This window comes from Sturnus vulgaris, chromosome 3, assembly GCF_052056855.1.
Source record: "Sturnus vulgaris isolate bStuVul1 chromosome 3, bStuVul1.hap1, whole genome shotgun sequence".
NCBI classification, from domain to species: Eukaryota; Metazoa; Chordata; class Aves; order Passeriformes; family Sturnidae; genus Sturnus; species Sturnus vulgaris.
This window is the reverse complement of record NC_142245.1, coordinates 37830279-37848234: the sequence shown is the minus strand read 5'-3', so window position 1 is coordinate 37848234 and position 17956 is coordinate 37830279. Positions and strand designations below refer to the sequence as shown.

At 38.2% G+C, this 17956-nt stretch overlaps 1 protein-coding gene across 11 annotated transcripts in view; it reads right to left on the bottom strand.

Moving 5' to 3' along the window:
- Positions 1-17142, bottom strand: part of TTC27 (tetratricopeptide repeat domain 27) — a 157098-nt gene extending 139956 nt beyond the window's left edge. For 10 of the 11 annotated variants that reach the window (XR_015802287.1, XR_015802291.1, XR_015802288.1 and 7 more), the window contains exons 1-4: positions 16908-17135; positions 14030-14207; positions 8592-8721; positions 899-1039 (exon numbers count right to left, since the gene is read on the bottom strand). Coding sequence is in view for 1 of the 11 variants with exons in the window: in XM_014876407.2 (XP_014731893.2) it covers positions 899-1039; positions 8592-8721; positions 14030-14207; positions 16908-16995 (537 nt within the window). In the remaining 10 variants the exon portion in view is untranslated. Of the gene's footprint in view, positions 1-898; positions 1040-8591; positions 8722-14029; positions 14208-16907 lie in introns of all 11 variants that reach the window. The other variant, XM_014876407.2, reaches the window with a different exon arrangement.
- Between the last annotated feature and the right edge of the window lie 814 nt (positions 17143-17956).

Genomic DNA, 17956 nt, shown 5'->3' with positions numbered 1-17956 from the left:
CGATTTTGTAGACACAAATAATTGAACCTCAACCCTGTAGAATAAAGCCCCCCATTATGTCATTCTTAGGGGAGGCAGCATAGGAATTCTCTATACCAGGTAAATGTTCTGTTTCCCTGACTGACCCAGTTGCTGAAATTCAACAGCACTCATCTGTGAATAAGAGGGAAAACGATGGAAGAACTTGGCTTCCAGAAATGCAGTACAGCCAACATCTCCCACACAGTTTAATTCATCACTCATACAAAGACCCAGCTGGGAATGGATGTTGTCAGCCAAGCATAAAGAGAGGCCATGTGGCATTTTGATCTCTAGCCAAATTCTGTTCAACTGGAATTCAATAAAGAGAAGTTGCTGCTGTTAAAAGTCCCCTACTTCCAGAGAGCTTTGCTACCAACCAGGCTGCTGCTGAACTACAAGGGAAGTACAGACCATCTGAGAGGTGCTTCATCATGTCTGCTTGTTTTCAACACACATACACAACAGAGATTTAGACTTAGAATTCATACAGTAATGGCTGACAGTATCCAAAAGCTTGTTAAAAAGGGTATAGGATATGTAAGCTGCATTATAGGGCATTCCCAGTTACTCCCTGACAAATAATATGACAAAGTATGTGTCTTGATAAACTTAGTTGTATTAAATTTTCTAATTTTTCCAGCTAACAAAGACACCTTTCCTCTCTTTTAGGGAAGTGAATAAATAGCTTATCTTTAAGAAGAAGATACTTGGGATTAATAGCAATCACTTTGTCCCAGCTGTTTCTTAGAGGTAAGAACCTCAGAGCTACTGGAAAAGAAATGGAAGTCAGAATGATTCAATGAGGTATGAAGAAAAGAATGAGAGAACCAATTAAGGAGTAGCTGGTAGTCATAGTCATTACTCACATATTTCTTACCTGGAGAGATGTGAGTTTGTGTCTTGAATTCACAAGGATTATCCTGGCTATGAGCAGCAAAATAGGATGAGAAGTCAAGGTATAGACCGATTCACCATCTAGAACCAGCAACTTCAGAATAGTTGCATGCAGCATTTTTGGCTAAAAGAAGCGGGAAAAAAAAAGACAAGTTTCAGGAAACTTAAGTTTATTATAAAATAATGTAATATAGAACAGAAAAATAGCTATTAATGTATTTAAGGAAAAAGTCTGCTCAAAACATTAAAAAAACCCAAAAAACAAAATGCAAGACTCCATCTCTTGGAGTCTCAACCTTTTAGCAAATCATGGTTAATTCTGCACTATTTCTTGCTGTCCTGATACACCACATCAACATGATCTGCAGGACACTGATTTCCTCCTGCCTGAAATGCACATGTCATCCAGTCAACTAACCCCAAACACATTCCAGCAATACAATCATTCCCATGATCTAATGAGAAAAGCTTCTGGGAAATCTATGCCATTCAATTTGCAGTCACAGAAACAAAACAATTTTATAATTAAATTAATCCTATAGCACTGAAATACACTAGATATTCCTGTTGGAGTGGCATCAGAGCAGCAATATCAGAGCCATTATTCCCTTTGTCTGATAAATAAAAACCTCTCCCTGCTTTGGATGCATTCCTGTATGACGTTCTCTACAGTAACTCTTTTACTCAATGGCCTTGAGGTAGCACTCCAGGCACTCTCTCAGTGGTGACTGTCATCTGACAGTCATCTATTCTCCCCTCCCTTTTAATGCAAAGAAAACATTTGAGCATTTTATCTTCAGTCTCAGGAAGATAGATGTCCATTTATCAGTCTATTCCTGGTTCTCATACGACAGATTTCCTTAATAAAGAAAAACATTGGGTTTTAGTATTCAGTTGGTATAAAAGGGGCAGATAAAGGGAATGGAAGGGAAAAAGAACAGAAGGTTAAATGACAGCTTGCATTGAAGTCACTTGTCTGAGAAAGATTCTTAATCAGTCTATGCAACCAAGATACAAGTTACTTGAATCATATTTCAGCTTTTTAAACTAAACAAATAATGCAATTCCTGAGTTATTTGAAACTCTTTTCGGTACCAGTATCAAAAGGTTACACTGAAGACAAAAATTGTTAAGCTACATGAATCTCTAACATTAGTTTTTAATAACAGAGTAACCTTTAAGTTTATTCTGATTTACTACAGGGTTTTTTAGTTTGCTTTAGCATTGAAAACACTTCTACTTTGTAGACAATGATCTGAGCCAAAGGGGAATTCCTGTATGACATCACTGCAATCATTTCAACAAACCACTTGAGAATAAAGGAAAGAAACTGCTAAATGAAAATATACCAGATCTGCTGCACCTCTAGCCATTCAGAAATATCAACATATCAACATCTGTAATTTTGAGAGGGGAAAGTCATCAATCAGTATTTCTAAAGATTAATTTTTCAAATATACACATACACACATAGTGGGACACTCAATACAATTTTCAGTTTAATGTAAACTTTTTTTCTCTCTGCATGCTTTTGATTCTTTCCATACTCAAAGTAGACCACATTTAAAATACTCAACATGAAAGCAAAGGGGACGTGTTATGAAACCTTTTTCAAAAACAGCGTTGCGATGCTAGAGTTATCTACACTTGTTTAAGCACTGTAGTAACAAATTAATATCAAATTCACATTTCAAATCCTTTCACCACAAAACCCAGTCCTGCTAAAGTAACATTAACAAAGAATGAGGGAGGAAGAAGGGAAAGTTGATGACATATTACAGCCTTGAAAATAAGCCAACAAATCCCAGAGCCAAAGAACTGCTATTTTCTATTTTAACAAATCCATGTCCTTTTTCATGAAACAAATCCCATCCAGAAAACCAGGCATCCTTTACCTTTAGCTGAGAAAGTCTAAACCAACATTCATTTTTCCAGCCTATGATCTATGACTGCATTATCCATGTAGAATTCACTGCCCTAAGGTAGTCTTTAAGGTGAGAGAACAGCTACAAGTAAGAGGTAGACATTTAAAGTGTTACAGCTTCAAGGATTAGAAAGTTAAGAATTGAAGTCCACCAAAATCACTAGAACATTGGCTAAAAGCAAAAAGAAATTTTGAGCTTGCATTCTTGTGTTTAAATATCCAAATATATAATGTGCTGAACCTATCTTGTAGCTCAAAATTATCATGTATCTCAAAACAGACACAACCTAAGACTTGCTAATATAATGCTCCTGACCTAGTAAACCTGGGTTAGGAGTCTTTCTATTCTTCATCAAACTTGACATTAGAAAGTATAACTATTTTATTCAGGAGTAATGTTCTTAAAGCACAGAAACATATCCCAGATAATTACTTCATGAACATCACTGGATTAGCCATCCAGCTTCTGCTGGACCTGCAAGTGGTTATGTTTGACCATCACAAATTGACACACAAAGTACACACAAATTAAGTTCAATTCACTTTAGATCCATATTTTTTTCATCTCTGAACCACAGATGTTTCTATATTCAACTTCCAAACAATAACTTAATGGTCACTTTTAATTTACTACTACTAAAGCCCTAAATCAACTGCAAGCTGCACAGTATTCTGGGTATTTCAATTTTCACAGTATTTCAGAAGTATTTCCCAGCACAACTGGTGCCACCTGAGTAATGATAAAAATCAGAAGAAAGCTCCTGCCATTCACATTCAATAGCTATGAAAATAGAGTGCATGAGATTTTTAGTTTAGGGAATTAGTGTTCTTTTCTTACTAATGATAGTGACTAGAAGCAAAGTGAGCATTCAGCACGCTTTTACTTTTATATTGAGAACCACTCTGGCCTTTGTAACATTTCATCAGCTCTTTCTGTCTTGGGGATCCTTCCCCTATATATAAAAAGGTAAGTGCAGACATAAAGAAGTAGACAAAGCCAGGCTAAAGGCTCAGGAAAACTTGATTAAATGGAAGCAAAGGTGAAGTGTAGACAAACAAATTATTGGATCAGGAAGCTGTTGCATGTGGCTACTAAGCCATATACCTTCTGCTATTTTTAAAAATACAAAGACTACTGCACAACAATTTGTCATTTAGCAAAGCTAAGGTGATCTGCCTTACAGATGAACAGAGGATGTACTGAGATTACCTGCTAAAAATTTGGTCCTTTAAACAGAACTCACTCTTTAGACTTTAAGGCAATGGTAATACTGCTTTTGTTTATAACTGCTTTTCTCTTCAACTTGCTGCAAAGGAGGTAAGATGACACAGGCAGCTGTCTCCAGTTTTACAAGCCAAATCAGTAACAGGTAACCTATGGAGAGCTGAGGTCCAGACTGAAGATAATCGTGGTGAGCTAGTGCAAGCAAGTCTTTCCTGAGAGCGCTACATGCCAAAGAAATACTTTGGTTATGAAAGCTCTTGTTCATAAACCCTACGAGGGAGACTTTGCTCTGCTATTAAGGGTGACTTCCAAGTTTTTCAAGTGAGTGCATTTAGATTCCCCCTTCTGTTCTATATTCATAGTAAGGGAATGCAGGGCAAGACTGTAGGCTACTTTAGCAGACTATCTTTGCTTATAAGACTCTGCCTCCAGATTTAGTCTTTATCATCCATCCTTACGTTCCCCACAAGAGGGAGAAATCTGCATAATTTTCAAAGCCTATATCTTGCTGGTCAAGCATAGACTATTTTCTTCCTAGCTAGTTCATGCTCATGGAGGCCAAGCATCTGGGCCTGTAAAAAGGAATTCACAACAGATTGAATTAACAAGACCAAGGAATCATACTGGATTTGAGACAGCAGTGCTACATAGTACATTGGTGCTTTTCATAGTAACTATGAACATGACTATAGATGCCAACAGAAGCGTGGCAGTATTTCAGTCTCTTCCAGCAAAAGGATCAAATAATGCATAAAAGAAAGACTAATAAAAACATAAGGAAAATAAAATTTAAATGTATTCCAAAACTTATTCTTTGGGATCAGCCTGGAAGCTACAAAAAGAAGAGCAGGAACTGTTGACAGACGAATTTGGAGGACTCCTAGCAGTTATTTACACACATTATCAATTAACAGATTGAGATCTTCCAGATGGAGCTTCTCACCGTTACCAGATATATTCTACTTGCGAATATGAAATCAGACAACAAATAAAGCAGCAAACAGCTTGTCCTCACAACATTCTTTTCCAGTTCATCCACTGAAAATACTGAGCTCAGCTGTATGAGATAACACATAGAAGCTCTGAAACTTAAGGCAGAATAAATATGCACCAACTTCAACAGTTTTGTACCTTTTATTCCCTGACATGCAGAGACAGTGGCAATTCTTTTAAGACATAAGGAACTAATTACTATAAGCCACTTATTTTAAGCACAGAGTTCATTAATAACGTTTTAGTCTAACCTCAAGTTCAAAACAACTGCTAATCCATTTTAATCAGAATTGAGTACTTTTTAATCTTCCTTTACCACATCCACTCATTAAAAAAATTAAGCATAGTATCAGTCAGACTATTAAGTGGTGTGAGGAAGTCTTACAGTTATTTTAGAAAACTGAAATATACCTAATAAATAAAATGCTACTTTTGTGTGAACTCTGACCATCACGAGCCAGTTCTGCAGGACATAAAACCAAATCATAATAGACTACATGAATGTAACCATAGTTTAGAGAGAAGGCTAGACTCAGTTGGAAGAAAGAGAAATAATATACACATACTCATGAATATTATTTATTGAAGACATCCAAGAGGCCTCTACTAGCAACTCATCTTAAAAAGGCTATTTTATTCATTCTTTGCTAAAATTAATTACAGTCTCATGCAGCCTTACTGCACTCATAAGAAAAGAAGTTATCTGGGAGCAGAAATGAAGTTATGTCACTGATCCAGAGATGAAACTTTCCAAGGAGAGAAATGGCAGCAGTTATATACCCCGGGAACAAAGACTAATCCAATAAAGTGTTCTGAAAATAAGAATACCAGTTTTTAAATATTCCTGAAATAAATGAGACATTGTAGAGCTGAAATTTAGTGACGTTACTTACAGCAGGCTAAAAGAAACATGAAGACATAATTTTTTAACTTTGATGTGAGAGAAAATAACTTTAGTTTGAAAACCTGGAAAATGGTTGACCTATTTAAAAAGGGATTGTATCAGTCTTGATGACAGAACATGGAAGGTTACAAGAGATGGAGAAAATTAAGAGTTCCATTTTTAACCCACGTTTTGTGAATATCTGTGTATACATGAGAAGAAAGCTGAATTAAGGGAAACACAAAAATGTCACTATTCAGATGTTCATTTTTACAGAGTGTTCATATACTAAGAATCCTTGGAATGAAAAGTATGTAAGGACAATTCAAATCATAATTCAAAACCTTTTGAATTAAGATTTTTAATAAAAAAGAGAAGTGGATATTATATTTTAGCACATAAGTGCATAGAAATTTATCTTGGAAATAAAAACATTAACATGCTTTTATTGTCAGAAGACAATACAGATAGCAGTAATAGAAATAAAGGTAGGCTTCTGCCTGAATGCATAAACAGCTAAACCTTGAAGCAATATGGAAATCTGATGGAGCACTCGTTAGAAATAAAGTATGTTCATGTCTGTTTTCCTTTATAATCTCTTGCCAGTTTAGTTTCTGCAATACCACCCCTACATAAGCAAACATATTTCAAACCATCACATTCCCAGCCACTGCAGAAATGCAACAGAAACTAAACAGGAGATCATGTATTTCCTTACTCAACAGGGAATTTGTATCTCTTTCTTACAGACATTAAACGAAATTTTCTGGAAGAAAGAACGAGTGGAGCTGACCTAATTGTGGCCTCCTGGTACCTGAAGGGGACCTACAAGAAAGAGGGAGCAGAAACTATTTACAAGTGCATGTAGTGACAGGACATGGGGGAGTGGCTTAAAACTGATAGGGAATAGGTTCAGGCAAAGACATTCTCTGCTGTGAGGATGGTGAGGCACTGGAACAGGGTGCCCAGAGAACCTGTGGATGCCTCTGCCCTGGCAGTGTTCAAGGCCAGGTTGGATGGAGCTCTGAGCTACCTGGTCTATTGGAAAGTGTCCCTGCCCATGGCTGGGGGCTTGGAACTGGGTGATCTTTAAAGTCCTGTCCAAGCCAAAACATTTTATGACTCTATGAAATGGTTTATAGAAATTATGAATACTATATTTTTCATGTCTCTGAACTCTGTCAGTGACAGCAATCCTACGAGCATCATCTTGGGCTGCAGACTGCATTAAGACTGCAACCTGTGCATCCACATAGAATATAGAGTTCTCCAGTAAACAGAAACCAAGATTTGTAAGAATATATCAGTATTATGATGTTAAATATTATAAACAAATTATAAAGAGAATTAATGGAATCAGGTTTTATTATTTTTACTCTATATATAGGCAAAATTAACTACTTTTCCCTTCAGAAGTAGCACACTTCAAAATTTCTGTTAACTCATTTTACACCCTAAAAGGTTTAGTACACTTGGTTTCCACTGTTACTTATTTAGTCATCAGAAGATGAGATTTGAATTTCAAGTATCAAAAAGCATGCAAAAAATAAGCCTATCTATATATACTGTGCCAGCCCTAAAAGATAAATCAAATTTATAAACATCAATTTAAAAAACCAAGAGCAACTGGATCTGAATTAGTTATTTAGAAATACAACCTTGCAACTGAACCTAAGGCAGGACTTTATGAATTATGGAAAAACATGTCACAGTAAGGCAGCAGAGCCAACAGTTTTATGTGAAACTTTCCCCATACTTCAACTTTCCTTCATTCCACAGTTTAAAGCACTTACATTGCTCATGGTCCATACCCTATTCTTAGTGAAATTTCAAATTCAAACTCATGCATAGATTTAGCATTAGCAGAAACTACTGATACAGTCTTCACTGACACACAGCAGTAGTCAGTATTTTACCACAGCTTTAACCCCAAGAGAAAAATCAAGCAGCTGTGCTAAACTCCATGTGAGGACAGTCTGGACTGTGCTACTGCCATGAGGAACAATACACACATCTCACTAAAAGAAGTTAGGGTGTTGATTAGTAATCTAGATAAAATGATGACAAAATAAATAAAACAGACAGTCCTCAGTTTCACCTCCTACATTCCCTTCTGCTTCCAAAAACTCTATTTAAATTAGCATTTTTGTACTAAAGTTACCTCAACTCACTTGGCATACAGGAACCTAACAGGATACTGAGCATTCAAATCTACTGTTAGTATCTGCCAAACATTGCTATTTGCAAGATATGCAACTTCTACTTTTCTCTAAGGAGGGGAAATTTCTAAGCCATTCATAAACAGCTTTCTTCGATCCAGCTAAGAATGTATCCCAAAATAAACACAGAAAAAGTTCATTGATTGCAAATGCCCTTTGAGTAAATGCTCGCTTATGTTAAAGATATTCTTCTCCATCCAAACCCAACATTTCTAGCAGGAAATATCCTAAGTAGAGAAACAGTAACTACATTAAGGACACTGCTGATATAACTGAAGATGCTGCAATAGCAGCCGGTAGGATTGATGATTATGGCAACTCATTCTAGCACCCTGCTTTGCAGATGTGCCTTCTCTGATATAACCTAAGTGTTACAGCTGCTTCTGAAAAGCAGTGACAATAAAAGAACAGCTTATTAAAATCCGAACCTACCTCACAGAATTTCTGTAACAATGCAGGTGGCAAAAACTCCTGAAGCTTTAACTGAACAGGAGGCCCAGTCCAATTGCTTTGAACAAAGAGCTGCAAACTCCCCACACCAAGCAGAAAGATCAGCCTCTGCCTGCAATATAGATAAGAACAGCAATTAGCAACATATTACATTTTCACTTAAGGCTACAAGAGCTGATTAAATCTTGTGCTAGCTCAAAACCCTCAGCTTAAAAAAAAAAAAAAAAAAAATCACTCTCCTGTGAGGAGAATACAATGCATGGAATATACAAGAATGCACATAGGAAACTAAAAGTCCTCCAAACGTGTTTGTTTATAAAGGTTATAACTAATGCCAAACATTTTGGAGGCAGAGCTCATATATTTCACAATTTAGGGCTGTACATAACTATCAGAGATCAGAAGACTAGCAAAGGATGGAGATAATGCAATATTTGCCTGTTGCAAGGTTGTTATAGTTTCTTATGATACATCTAACTCTCAGCATTTTCACAAAAAAAATACTGCATTAGGATATGATCCAAAAGAGCAAGTTTATTTTTTGTTTTGACATAACTGTTTATTTTCACTCCCTCTGATAAAAAATTTAAATTAAATCAAAAATTCAGAATACTACCTCCAAGTTGTTTCAGATAATTTGGCAGTAAATAATATCTAATTCATCATGGCTTTTATTTTAAATAATAGTAATTTATTGAAAGATGAAATTAAGAGACTTTGTTTCATTTCTGAAACTGGTATGGCAAAATCTTCTTTAGCTACAAGACTAAGCTCATTTTACATTACTATGATTTCTTTAGCAAATAATCTATGTGGTCTGCAAGTCAGGGCACAATCTCTTAGAATTTAATGGACAATTTAACAGGTGTTGGCTTTTAAGATTTATATACAAACTTCTGGTTTGTTTTACAATACCTTAATGACTTGGAACCTTATTTACAAGGGCCCTAACACATAAAGAATGGGCCTCCTAACTACAAAAAGCTAGCATTTTAATTGTGCAGGTTTGATATAAACTCTGGTATGTGAAGGAGCATAACTGAAACAAAAACCTAGTCCTTCCTTTTTGTAAAAACCGAAACTTAGAGATTTAAGAGCCAATCGAAACAAAGAAATGAAGTGTTATACAAACCCTTAAAAACCAAAATAAAATAGAAAAGGCGCACACAAACAAGCAGCTGGTGGGCAAGAATGCAACAAAAGATGTAGAACAATAGGAAAGCAGGGGTGGGCAACATTTAATTGAAAATTTAAAAAAAAAATAAAAAACCAAAACCATCTTTCAGAGGAGTTAGAGAACAGGGACTGGCATAAAGAGTTTTAGTTGAAGAAAACAAGGTAACCCTTACTGGCTGCCATTATTCAGCCACTAACTATCTGCTAGGAAATATGAATGCATAACCAAGATCACCACTAAACTTTCAAATAACTCAAGAACACAAAGCACTAGCAATTACTGTATACTAAATTATTACCACTACACACTAAATAGCTATATTGGTACAAATTTCCTAATTCTTCTCCCATTATAAATTACGCTTCAAAGCTTCTGAAAGACAACATACAGAACAATCAACCATCCCTGCACTGTGATTTGATACTCTAGTCTTTTGAAGATCATTTTCATTATTTTATAATTTACACTGCCTCTACTAGTAACTATTTATTTATTTTAATATTACTGATATCTATCTGGAAAACAAACTTGCTTGAAGAGACACTTTTATCCAAGCAGAACGCCTCTGGAACAACTGATAACCAAATCCATTACTTTGGCCAGGATAATGTTTTTCCACTGTTTAATTTGTCATCACTAAATTACTTTTTCCCCCATTTTCAGAATCGTGTCCAGCTCCCAGTCTCCCTTATCACTCACTCTGTATCAGAAAACCAATTTCAAGCTGTAATCCCTGCAAATGCTGACCTCCCCTACTTTTTTTCCATGAAAATACATTCTGTCTCCCTGACTGCCCTTCACACTTAAAATGCAGACCTGCAGATGCTCACCTCCCAAAGGCTGCCTGAAAAGCAACAGAGAGACTGCTGTGAATGCCCCCCTTGCTATAGTGATCTACATAATTTATTTTGCATGTATCCTTACATATATGTCTGTGCCCACTCATCTTGGATTTTTTTGAATGGAGGTTTTGCTCCCTTTTTTTTAAACACTGTTTACACCAAATCTGATTGTTCTTTCTGATGCAGAATCACATGCTTAATATTCATATTGCTATATCAAATGTTCCTCAAAAATAAAGAACAATAGTGCATTTGTATTTTTAAAAAAAAGGATGTGCATACAATCCTAGAATTTACTAACAAAATGGAAGAAAAAATATTCAGTAGCCAAGTTAAGAACTGCAGCCCGCTTAAGAACTTAGAGGCTTCTGCTCTTTTTAGTGATGCCAGAAATTACAGAAGAGTAGCCAAAACTGTTCAGTGTAACTTTGCTATTTTTTCAATTCATGAACATCAAAGCAAGCTGCAGAAACAGCAAGAATTTCTTCATTTTCAGTTTTCATTACACACAGCACATCAGTTAACCCACCATCAGACGTTCCATGAGAAATACCAGAAATACCATTCAATGTTCAGTTTAGAATATCACAACAAGCTTTATTGTATGGATTTCTTTTGCCAAGTTTGGCATTCATTTATATGCTGAATAAGATAGAAGTAGTACATACATGCTCAACAATAAAATAGTGTTAGAGTCCATTTTCTTGTTGGTTTAGATTTTGGAACCTGCACACTATTTCCTCCCAATCTCTTGAATCCAACTGTATGTCAGGCAAGAAATGCACCTCCTTCCTATGGAGCTCAGGTAGAAAGGCATTCCTCCACTGCATGGTTAACACATACCCTCCTGCTTCATCCCCCAAATTTTGCTGATTAAAATACAGGTGAGAAGCTGCATTTTCTGTAGAAAATAGCTTTTAAGCATAGAAATGAGTAGCAATAGCAGGAAAAAAGTAGAACAAAAAATATCCTATTCAACACATTTATTATAAGGAATGCTTAATTTGTAGGACATAAAGGTTACAAGTGCCACAGTGAAAATGTGTCTGGAGCAGGGAAAAGAAGGCAATAAGTTAAAAGGATAGAAAAGTTGCACCAATTTTTTAATGCTGCTAAATCATTTTGTTTACAGAACCACGGATTTGAAAGTGGAAAAAGTTAGGGAACTTGTCCAAAGAAATTACCGTCTAGATCCAAATTTTGAGCTGTTTTGCCCTCAAGCTGCTCAGTTTTATCTTCAGAAAAAGAACTCCTTAAGAGTTCTTCTAACACTATTACCAAAACATACTTTGCACTGTTTATATTGTGCAAAAAGAATAAGATTCACATTATCCAATGTTCTGTTTCTGACTGAATTCAACTCCTACTGCGTTTTTATATCTCCAGAATTATAACTTTCAGATCAAGAAAAAAAATATTTAACTTATCCCATCTACAAAAAGTCACAAGAAAACAAGTGTCACACTGAATTTTCTGGTCTAGAACTTAAGAGGTTTGCTGCACTTCCTTTGAATCACTCAGTGGAAAAGTAAAATTACATTTTAGGCACTAAAAAAAAATAGAAACACACACACACAATCCCCCCTCCCCCAGCTTCATGACAAGCAATGCAAAGTCTGGCTGCAAAGGTTACATAGTTTCCTTCCAAAAAGCCTTCAGAGGATATAAGGTCTGCAGGTAGGAAAAATAACTTGTGACACATTTTAACCCAGAAAGTCATGGTGACCAGAACAGTACAGGTCAAAGTGTTGTGCAGTGCCCACCTAAATTAGGAAATTATCTGTCTTTCAGACAAGCAACTTCAGTACAAGTTTTTGTATAAGAGAAAGCCACAACTTCCTTCCTTCAGCCCCCAAAACTTCTTAAATTATTATTAATGGAGCTTGAAAAATTCACTTGGATGCTACAAACAAAACTGTTTCTGGCAGACACTGATAGGTTTTGAAGACTCTGATTTCATTTTGAATAAAACTTCAGGCTACAATTTTGGGCAGAAAACCCTCTGTCTGTTTCTGAAACGCTAAATATTGCAATTCTGCCTCCATATCTTCTGGCAAGGGGGCATCTAATGCAGCCCAGAGCTGCAGAGCAAACAAAAAAAAACTCAAAAGACCACAGAGCTGGAGTGTGAGCAGCCAGGGAACAAATTCCTTTGCTGTATGCAGTAGGAGTGCACTAGAACAGGATACATATAAAGTTCCACTGATATAGATTATTATTACCTTCAAGAAGCTGAATGGCTTAAAAAGGCAGCAACACATTTTTGAAGCAATAATTAAAATCAGGAGTGAGTCTGTTTCAAGTCCTGACTGATTTTTCTTTCCCTGTCACATTATTCAAACTATTGCAAAGTGACAAAATCTAGAAATACTGAAAAACTTCTCCAGCTAATAAACCAAACAAGAAACATCTAGCAAAAAACATGCATGGGAAAAACCTCTGAATACTCCAACTCAGAAAGCAGGAGTGCATTGTATTGTGCACCACACCAAAAGATGAGTTTTTGACACACCATGGTCATAAAAAAAACCTCAGCTCAGTTTTTCAAACATACCAGCTGTTTTTTTTTCTCTGATATTTTAGCAAAAACTCTTAGGTTTATGTATGTCATACCAAAACATATTTGGACTCTGCTAATGCTAACTGGTAACAAATAGCTTTCTCTTATTTTTTAACTTTTATTTTCTGTTATCTTTTGCTCTTCTTTTGGGGAATTTTTTTTTACCTTTTAAAATATCAGTGTATATATACACAACACACGTTTAGTTTTCTGCTTCTACTATCCCTAGCATGTCAGATTTCAGTCTGTTCATCATTTACACTGCAAACTGTAAACAGTAAATGCAGACTCCTTAACAGAAACAATTAGCACATACAATTAAGAGAGACTCTATCAGAGAAAGTCTTGGGAAGAAAATAATTAATTGGTGAACAGCATCCATGAGTAACACCTTACTCATTTTTACATTAAGAGTGTATCAACTTCATTATAAGTCAGAAATACAGGCATTGCTTGGACAGTAACATTACACACTACTTCAAGCAGCCACATAAATGTAATACAACATTTCAGAAAGAAAATTATTAATTTTTTGATGATATATGGCAAAATGAATTTACATACGTGACTTCTTTATACCGGAACCTTCTGAGGTAACCACTGTAAATAAAGCTAATGTTTTCAACAAACCCCCATGTCACAGTATCATTGTTTATTTCACTGGACAGTAATGAATAGAAGCCCAAGGGACTGGGGGAAATAACATGAGAAATTTGTTTTCTGTTTTCCTGTCAGTACAAGGGTTTTGAAGGCCCTATACAAATTATACATTTTAAATGCCTTTTGTAAAAATCAAACATAGCCTCTATTAAACTTCCATATAATAAATAATAATTTCCACCTTTCCACGTTATCAACCTCTGCAGAACAATCCAGGTATGCAAGAATCTGTTTCTCCAAGTAAGTGTCAATGTTTTCCTCTGTCTCAAAAGACGCACTGAAAACATTCTGAATGGCTGTATTTGAAAATATTGCTTCGTATTTCCCATCAAACATCAATTGCAATAACGATCCACTTTCTGGAAGAGAAAAAAAAACAACATAGGAGTCAGTGTCAACTTTCAAACAGTTTTGTCTTTCAAGACCTATAATACCTATTCAAATGAAAATATCTACCAGTCCTCTTCTAAAGAATGTATCTTCATTTACATTGCAGAAAAAGTGCAGTTGCACTGAAACTCAAGAGCAGCACTTGCAGGTGTCACTTCATTCAAAATTATTTTTCCTGAAATTTCAGTGCAAGTTTTTGTTTTACATTTGTCTGGTCATTTGTCTTTCACTGTAACTTCAATACAAATTAATGGATGGCCTTTTAAAATACTTCAATTATAACAGCAGGATATTCTTCCTTCAAAGTATTTTAAATGAACAGTAAACTCCTATAGATAAGACAATAATTCCACAGACTAGATAACCTTTTTAGGGGAAATGCAAATAAAAATGATTCAGTATTTGCAGAGTTCAGTGAATAAAGTCTAATGAAAAACTGCAGAAACTCCTCAGTCCTTCATTTACATGCTTAGAATACCCACAAGCAATAGGCAATGGAATTTTATCTTTACAAATTGTTTCCTATGGTAACTATAGTACCTCAATGAAAAGCCCGCATATGGAGCAGATTCTTAGGAGTAATTACTGAGGTAGACTTAGACCCATGACTGTTTCTTAAGCCTGATTTCAAGACAAAGGGAAGTCAAGAAATGCTATGTATTTTTAAGCAGCTTCAGATCCATCAAGGTCTTGACCCAGGATACAACTTGATTTACAAGAGTCTATCTTCAAATATGCTACAGTGCAATCAATACAGCAGCTGTTGGAACAATCTGGCGATATTAAAACCCACTATTCTTGAGCAAAACCATTATCTGCCTGCCCTGCAGCTGTGGCTACAACTCATGCAGATGCACTAAATGTTTTTTGACTAAATGATGCAGGTGTTGGTGATGGTTCAGCTGAGAAAATACAGAGGTCTGAATAGGCTAAGTGCCTTACTATCAATCTGTGATTCCAGCTGGGGATTGCATCTCCCTGCACTCAGGGTTACCAATGAGGTAACCAATTTAACACTGGCACAGCTATGGATCCACACAAGCAGCAGCCGTGCAAAGAAGTGATCTGAATACCAACCCCAGGCTCATCCAGCTAAACAAGTACTTTAAATTTTAGAAACACAGGAACACAGAGGGCACCTTCAATGGAGGACTGTAGGAATGGGCGACAAAGACTCGTTCATTCTAAAGTCTCTGAGCCACACTGTTGACCAAAGTTTACTTCTGTTCTCCACAATGATCTACTGCATTATATAAGAGATAATGTGTGCACACACGTGTATTATTTTAAAAACCCTTTAAGCTGTACACGGAAGGACATATACAAAAGAATATCAGTGGTTCTGGAACACTGCTAACATCATACTCTCACAGAGAACAGAATTAACAAGAGACTTTTCTCCAACCTACACCGTGGAGAGACCTTCTCTCACCAAATGACAACTTTTTAATATTGGATTACAGTTGCCCAGACAGGAAATGCTGTAGTTTGTAGAATAACTATGAGCTGTGAGGAAACGTGATGATGAATGAAGAATATCGAGGTTCTTCTCTTTCCAGTAACATAACTCTAAGCACATAAAATCTGCTTTTTATTCTTCTGTGTGTGTCTTTTTATAGGACACTATACAAATTCAAGGTCACAGCTTTTAGATTTATTTTCAGGATCATCAATAGGAAGGGCCCATGTAAATGATGACTAAGAATCATCACAAACCCCACCATTTTCTATTTGTACCGCAAGATACATTTCTTCAACAAGTTTTCCCCACATCTTACAGCAGCACACTACTTAAAGCACCTCAGAACAAACCAAAGCTAAAGAAACAATCTGACAAAAAAAAGCAATCAGAAAAACTCTACACCACAAATAGCATGCACAACTCTCGTTGAAAAGGTAAGTCAGTCACATCTGGCAGCTATCATTCCTGGACAGCACAACGACTAAGGTCAAATGAAATGCCACATAAGGAAATAAGACCTCATGAGCTCTGTACGGTTCTTCTCTAAAAATCAGTAAGTGCTTAGGTAAGGATAAATGAGATTTTCAAAATGCTACAACATGGCACATGACTTGAGCACAATTGTACTTTAGTCTGCCTGAAACATGGAAGTTTTTTTACACGACAAAGGTTACATTTTAAGAGTTGTTGCGTTCCCCTGAAGGAAAGCTGGATCTAACCAAGTCCCCTCAAGAGACTATTTTCCCTTGATCCTTCAAGCAACTGTGTCCGAATAACTAATAGATACAGCACAGGCAGCTCGTGCCAGACTCTTCCTTCCCACGTTTTGCTTCAAGAGCGCGTTCCACCTCACAGCCAAGTTCCAGCAGGCAGGCAGCGCTTCCCGGGGGAGGCAGCCGGAGGCAGCCCCGTGCTCACCTCCCGAGTGCCGGCCCCAGTGCGGGGCGTCCGCCGGTGGCCCCCGCCGCTTGCAGCCCTGCCGGCAGCGCCTCTCCGGCTCCTCCAGCCTGACAAGCCCACGGCCTCCCCCACCCTCCAGCTTGGGCAGGAGGCCCCGGGAGCTCGAAGAGGATCTGACAGAGCGCCGGAGGTGAAAACGCCCGCGGGGAGAGGGAGCCGCCAGCCGCGGCCCCGGCTCGGTCCGGTGGCTCCGGACACGCACAAGGAGCGAGCACCTTCCCCGCGCCGGGCCGGGACCTCCCCTCACCTGCGGCCGCGACTTCGCCCTGCTTCCACTCCAGGGACTCCGCGGCGCTGAGGAAGCCCCTCAGCAGGGCGCGCTCCAGGGCCAGCATGGTCCCGCCGCCCGGGCCCGCCCCGCTCCCCGGCACCGCCTCGCTGGGGCCGCGACCCCCGCGCCCACAGAGACACGCACGCTGCCCACGGGAGCCCTCAGCCCATGTGCGGACGGCGGCCACAGGGAGCCGCCATGACAGCGGCGCGGGGCACGCCGGGAGGGCGCGCTGGCCCCGCCCCGCCGCGAGCCGCCGGTGGCGGCGGCGTGAGGGGAGAGCGGACCCCGCCATGGCCGGGGGTGGCTTCGCCCCCCGGGGCCGGTGCTGACGCCCCCCCATGCAGCAGCTGTGAGGGAGCGGGGGCAGGTGCAGGCTACGTGTCCGTATGGAGTCTGCTTGGGTGATTCCCTGTGGAGAATCTCCCTCTAGCGAGGGAGACTCCACAGCCTCTCTGGGGAATCCGTTCCAGTGCTCAGTCATCCACACAGTAAAGATCTTCCTCATGGTCAGGTGGAGTTTCCTGTGCATCAGTTTCTGACATTGCCTCCTGTCCTATTGCTTGGCACCACTGGGCAGAGCCTGGCTCCATCCTCTTGACACCCTTCCTTCAGATATCTGTATATCCTCTGTGGAGAATCTTCTGGAATCTCGGACAGGTGCAGGCTGAAGTGCCCAGCACTCCGGGCAGGCAGGTCAGGATCACGCTTTGGTCTATCCCAGTGTTAATTTCAGCACCTGTCCAAACACAAGGATGATAATATTAAAATTAACATTCCTATTGTGAGATTATGGGCTTTTTATTTTCAGGGAAAACCAGTAGAGTAACATTTTCTGTGAATAAATAGTTGCTAAATATAATTCCTTAGTAAAAAGAAGGAGTATTTTGCTATCTTCCTCACCTCTGCCAGTTCCCCCAGCGTGGGGGGATGTAAAAGATGGTTTGGGGCGTTTGTCAGTTGCCACAGACTTACTGAAAGCTGCTGCTTAATTCTCTTTCCCAAACTATTTGAAGAATACACAT